The 6,298-nt window shown below is 43.2% G+C and overlaps 1 protein-coding gene across 1 annotated transcript; it reads left to right on the top strand.

Annotated features, from left to right (window-relative positions):
* The first annotated feature begins 712 nt into the window (after window positions 1-712).
* LOC119340398 (protein DEHYDRATION-INDUCED 19 homolog 2-like) lies at window positions 713-5,263 on the top strand. The gene is made up of 5 exons (XM_037612312.1): window positions 713-962; window positions 1,065-1,222; window positions 3,616-3,693; window positions 3,829-4,097; window positions 4,713-5,263. Exons 1-5 carry the CDS (start codon window positions 881-883, stop codon window positions 4,816-4,818), a joined length of 693 nt encoding a protein of 230 aa, XP_037468209.1. The 5' UTR covers window positions 713-880; the 3' UTR covers window positions 4,819-5,263.
* Window positions 5,264-6,298: the final 1,035 nt, after the last annotated feature.

Here is a 6,298-nt window from a genome sequence, read left to right as displayed (position 1 = left end):
CTTGTCTCAAACCTTGGGTGAGCCAGAAACTCCTGCAAGGTACGCCATTGACGAGTACTTTAGTAGAGGCCGTGCGCAGTAGGATGGCAATCCATGCTAACCATCTCTGTCCAAAACCTTTGCGCCTCATAACTTCAAACAGGAAGGGCCAAGATATAGAATCAAACGCCCTCGATATGTCTAACTTCAGGAACACCCCCGCTTCTTTACGTGCATGGATCTTTCTGCCCACTTGCCTCACAAGGAGGAAGTTGTCATGCAAGTGCCTGCCACATATAAACGCTGACTGATTGGCCATGACAATTTCCTTCATTCTTCTCCTTGCACGGTTAGCCAACATCTTGGCGAAAAGTTTAGCAGCGCTGTGGGTAAGGCTGATAGGACGAAAATCCCCAACCAACTCCGCATCGGATTTCTTAGGGATGAGCACAGGAAATACTTCTTCTCAAGTACTACTACCTAGAAATTCCGATTTCCCACTCTTCTAACCCTTTAATTAAGAAATGAAGGCCCCCCCGCTACGCTGCAACCATTTCGCAGCACCAACCATCAGTCACGTGACAGAATCTCACCAAAAATACCACCGCTGACAGCGACGCCCCACCGTGCAGTTACCAGTGGCTCACCGTAGACCAGGTGCAGGCACCCACCAACTACCACCCTCCCCCCACCTTTCCGTCCCATAATTCATTCCAATCACTCACACGCACCGACCCACACCGGAGCAAACGGCCAACAAACACCGCACGCTCGCGCGCACACCGAAGCAGTGGAAAGAGAGGAGCGGACAGAAAAGCCTGGAAAGCCAAAAAAGAATTCACCAGCACAAAGGGGAAAGGAGAGAGAGAGAGGCGAGGCTAGGGTTTCGTCCAATTCCGCCATGGATTCCGGCGACGCGTGGGGCCGCTCCTCCTCCACCTCCTCCGCCGCCGCCTCCGCGAGGCGCCTGCAGTCCCGCTACGGTACGATCGATCGGTCGGCCCGATTTCGCCCTCGGTGTTGGCCTCGTTGGTTTTTGATTCGACGTTGGGGCTGATGCGTGATTCGCTGTGGTCGTACGTCAGATCTGTACATGGGGTTCGACGACGCGGACGCCGGCGGGGACGAGGTGGAGGCGCGCGGGGCGGAGGCATACAACTGCCCCTTTTGCGGCGAGGACTTCGACTTCGTCGGGCTCTGCTGCCACATCGACGACGAGCACGCCGTCGAGGCCAAGAGCGGGGTATGTCGCCTCGCCCTTTCTGATGATTCGCGTTCTTGTGACTCGCTCGGCCGGGTCCCGTTTGAGCCTTTGAAATAATTTTTGCCGAAATGGGACATTTTACGCCAAGTGTCGTTAGGATGCGCCACGCTTCAGGACGGAAATGTTGATAATGGTGCAATTAAGTGACCTGTACGTTTTAGTGGTTCGGAAAATCCATTGTTCTTGTAATTTTGATATGGAATAGGTTTATTGCTCTGTAGATTGCTGAAAAGATGAGACTCTTGAATGTTCTGCTGGAGAATTCTTGTTTGTCTGTGGTAGTTCAGGTTGGAAATGTAGAAAACAAGTTACCTTTTGGGTGGCTGCGTTGGAACATTTTAGGAACCAACTCCTTTGACAGAGCTTTTTTATGGTGTTGCTGGTTGGAATTGCGGGATTTGGTTGGCCTCTGTCGTTCCTACAGGAGTCTTTATGAATCTAGTGATTATGATTCTTGGGAATTTTTTCTTTGGCCAGTTTGGTTATGGAATGTAGTTCCCTTGGGTTGTAGGAGTATTAGGTATTGTTGGTTCTGGAGTGAACGACTGGTGCAACTAGATGAAAGTCTGAAACAATTTTGTGTTATAGCTGGCCAATAAGATTGGCTGTACACAGTGGCAAATTGAGCATGAAAGTGGAGGATATGCTCAAAGCTTAATACACTAATCTGAATAAAGGAAATAAATATCAAGTGTAGGCTTGTTGAATTTAAATTTTAGATTGTGCATCAAATAATCATGACATCAGTGAAATTCTCCACTTCTCCTAACATTCGTAATGAAAGTGTGAAGCGGTAACTTCTGAACAACAACCATCAACTTTGGTAAAATTCTTAGCATATAGCCCACTTGGTCTAAAATATAAGGCGCACCGGTTCGTTGAGATATATCTTTGACTAAACAGTTAAAAAATGTGGACTATCTTATACGAAATCGGTATTATTCAAAAGTTCATTCCAACACGAATCCAACAAGGTCATTTTTAAATCACACAATCCACATATTGTTGACCAATTAAATTCTTGATCAAAGATAATCTTGAGAAACATGTGCTATGTTTTACCTCCGTTCCAAATTAGTTGTCTTAGATTTGTCTACATACGGATGTATCTACGGAGGGAGTATACTTGTTAGTATTGAATTTGGAAAGAAAAGAAGTTGCTTGAATCAAGAAAATCTCGTATAGCTACAGACCACTGCTCGCCTCCCCTGCTACACGGTCTCTGGTTGCCAACGTGTTGGGCGACACGAGACGACGAGAGAGGGTTCAACACAGGCTAGCTGTTGGGCGGGCCATAGGCACTAAGGCCCAAGCACCGCTTGCTTTGTCCAGAACCGTGTAGGCACTGTCACACGTATTAACATAATCTCTTTTGTGGTTATCTTCCATGATTGCTAATGCATATATGCCTTTTTCCTGGCAAAATCAGAGGCTAGGCTGTCGAAGCCCACCTGATAGATTCGCTACTGGCTGTACAAGTTTCTTTTTAGAATTTCTCTTTACAAAGTTCTAGTTTCCAGTTCTTAGTCTCAGGCCCTCTTAGGTGACATGTGTTATTCTGCTCTTCAGTTTGAGTCCCAAGTCCCAACTTTTAATTGTTTTTCTTGTTAAGAACTCAAGTTCTAAGCTCTCTGAATTGTAGAAGGTCATCCTTCTCCTTCAAAGTAGGGCGTGCATTATTAATTCGTTATGTTGTTTGAGATACAGTTGCTAGGCTAGGCCATGTTCGTTCCTTTGGTAGTTAAGAGTTTGGATCTATGGTTGTTGCACATTTCATCGAGTAGAAGTGGTGTCACACTGATTAATTTGTGTGTGGTGCGGAGTAGAGTTATCTATAGAATGAAAAGAGTGGTACCGAACTCTATATGGTTCGCGATTGCTACCTGGCTTCCTACATTAGGAGGACTCATGTTTACTGTTTAAGGACACTAGAGAGTTCAGTTTCTTCTTTTATTATTACACTTAGAATATAAATTGATGTGTGTGTTGCTGGGTTACCTTGAGTTTATTTGGACTGTAAGCCTAGAGAGAGTTAACTAAAACATACTTCCTCCGTTCCTAAATACAAGTCTTTTTAGAGATTCCAATATGGACTACATACGGATGTATATAGACATATTTTGGAGTGTAGATTCATCCGTTTTTGCTCCGTATGTAGTTCATATTGGAATCTCTTAAAAGACTTATATTTAGGAATGGAGGGAGTAGTTAATTTTTACCTGTATTGGACATAATTGGCAGTTTTGTTCTTTTTTTCTGGTAGGACTTCATTGTAACACTGTGCTTACCTTGCGTCCTTGATTGTGTGAGCATAACTGTTTGATGAATTCAAATAATAATCACTCATGGAATTTGATGAACTAACCTTTCAGGTATGCCCCATCTGTGCTACAAGGGTTGGGACGGACTTAATAGGCCACTTGACAATGCAGCATGGAAGTTACTTCAAGATATCCTTTTTTTTTATTCACTGTACTGCTGCCAATGAGTGATAGTGACTTTACCATATTACAGTGTGTCCTCTTCAGAATACATGGTTTCTGTTGGAAGACAATTTATTCATTGTTTTCCTTAATGAAAAATACATGCAGCGCAGGCGCAGAGTCCGAAAAGTATCTTCTGGGTCCCATTCTTTGCTGTCTTTGTTGAGAAAGGATTTAAGAGACGGCAGTTTGCAGTCCTTTCTTGGTGGATCATCCTATGTATCTAATCCTCCCGCTGCCGCCCCTGATCCATTTTTGCAATCTTTAATTTGTAGTTTGCCTGTGGCTGAACCATCGAAAGATTTTCGTTCCGACTCATCTGACAAAACATTTTTGCTAAATAAATTCCCAGATGAAAAGATCGTAGAGAGGTATGTCACCTCAAGCTTTGTTCTTTCTGCCGCCTCACTCCGCTTCCTCTTTGCCACGATGCTACTGTATCTGCTGAGTGGATGATAGATTTCCACATTCTATATTGTGCGCTGTCCTTGTGCATAGCCAGTACAGCTTTCTATGCCCTCTAAGTATGAATAAAATTGCAAAGCCTTGATGCCAATTAAGTTTTGTCATTGTTACCAATTGTATAGTACATTGTCTGTTATGGTTATGTGGTTACCTTATTGACGTATTGGTTATACCTTTTCGGCTGTTAGTATGTGCTTGATTTATTCCTTAATCTGCTTGACATCATTTGATTTGGAAGATATTTCTCCAAGAAAATACTAGGTTGAACTTACGCATGTGCTGTATATCGTAGTAGTCTACCCATCTGTATGTTTCATATTGATGATCAATGTTATGGGCCTTATGGTTTTTGATGACCTGTTGCTCACCAGAAATTTTAAATTATTTCTTGTTGCCAAATATTGCAATCTAAGTTCGAAATATAGGCAGGTTGTACCTTTTGAGTTTTTAAATGTAGGTTTTGCTGTAGTTTAATAGTTCTTGTGATCAAATATTTGATTGAATGCCTGGTGAATTTACAGAGCTGAAACATCTCTGTCCGAGAAGGATCAGAAAGAGCGGGCTCAAAGGAGTGCGTTTGCCCGTGGGCTTGTGCTTTCCACAATATTTGATGATGATACCATGTAAGGGAGATCGACTTTGAGAGTGGTTGCATGACATAGTCAAGGGCACTCAACACAAGAGAATTTATCTAGAGCACTGCAACCTTGTCATGCAGCCACTGCCGCTCACAGGCGTTAACGACCAACCGGAGGTCCATCCAGTTATGAATGTATATGTATTTATGTATGCCTTGCCGAGAGCGCATCATGAGAATAGTGGAGGAAGGCATTGTGTTGCAGCTTTCCACATGGAATAAATGGGGATACTATCCTTAGTGGCATTGTGCATATACAAAAGAGGGGCGAGCTACTCGTCATGTATTAGATTATATTCTGTTTCATCAATGTAATAAGTGTGTTGTAAACTCATCTCATCCTTAGTATGTGAGATTGCTTTGATGTTTTCTGTATATATTTTATTGTGGTACATTTGACATTTGAGGAAAGGGAATGGAGTGAATTTAACATTTCTTGCTGTTTCAGATGTAAACTGAAATGAGGCCAATTAGTTTCTTATCTCTTGATGGTTACATCTCGTACTCTTTCACCGCTTGGTTTCACATGTTGGGTCTCCATCTGATAGCAAACTTGATAGATAGCATGCCAATCGAAGCTGTATATCTAATTGCAGCTTCTCTATTATATATGCACCGGAACGAAATTCAGAGACTCGACGATGAAGCTATACATCTAATTGCAACTTCTCTGCTGTAGATTGACACCTTACCTAGAAAAGCTGAACCTGAGATTTACTAAAAGGGGCGTCTTCACTACCAAGTCTATGCACCAGATAATGGAGAATGATGTACATGGGGCTAACTTTCAGTGGATTTGGAGGGCAAAAATTCCTTTGAAAATTCAAAATTTTCTTTGGCGGCCCTTTCAAAATGCTATCCTATTAGGTATGTGACGCAAAAGAAAAATGGCCTGGCAATAATGTTCGTTCATTTTGTGATCACCATGAGTGAGTGCAACACCTTTTTTCCCATGCCCTGTAGCCATGTCCTAACAATGTGTGGCAATTCTATGCTTGTTGCTATGTTTACTTTCCTAGTGGCAGCCATCTGCTGGGCCATTGGCTACCTCGTAATAAGGCAACCTCTGACAAGAAACCGATCAAATCTCCCTTCGACATTATGTGTTTTGTTTGGTCGCTTTTATTGTACTGGGCAGGTCTTCACAAGGCAGAAGGAGGTTGTATCACGTGGATTAATGCTACAAGCATGTTGCGTATCTGGGGGAAGAGGCGGATCGATTTTGGAGGTTGTAGTCACACTTTGCTGCTGGCTAGAATGTTTCGGTGCTGATTATGTGGGCGGGTATGCGTGGCTTATGTCATCAATATTGATTTGTTGGTTGTGCGCTACTTTATGTGGAACTTGTAGGTTTTCTTAGCCAGTGTTATCAGGTTTTTGGCCCATTGCGCACGAGCCCAATTACGGGCGGGCGCAATGGTTTTCCTGATAATGCATCGAACTCGCTTCTGATAATGGAGTCCCGTGTCG

Source organism: Triticum dicoccoides, chromosome 1B (assembly GCF_002162155.2).
Source record: "Triticum dicoccoides isolate Atlit2015 ecotype Zavitan chromosome 1B, WEW_v2.0, whole genome shotgun sequence".
NCBI lineage: Eukaryota > Viridiplantae > Streptophyta > Magnoliopsida > Poales > Poaceae > Triticum > Triticum dicoccoides.
This window is presented reverse-complemented; position numbering and strand designations above follow the sequence as displayed.

Coding starts and splice junctions, on each gene's coding strand:
- LOC119340398 (XM_037612312.1), top strand. CDS start 881: ATGGATTCCGGCGACGCGTGGGGCCGCTCCTCCTCCACCTCCTCCGCC. Junction 1,223..3,615: donor CCGTCGAGGCCAAGAGCGGG/GTATGTCGCCTC, acceptor CTAACCTTTCAG/GTATGCCCCATCTGTGCTAC. Junction 3,694..3,828: donor AGCATGGAAGTTACTTCAAG/ATATCCTTTTTT, acceptor AATGAAAAATAC/ATGCAGCGCAGGCGCAGAGT.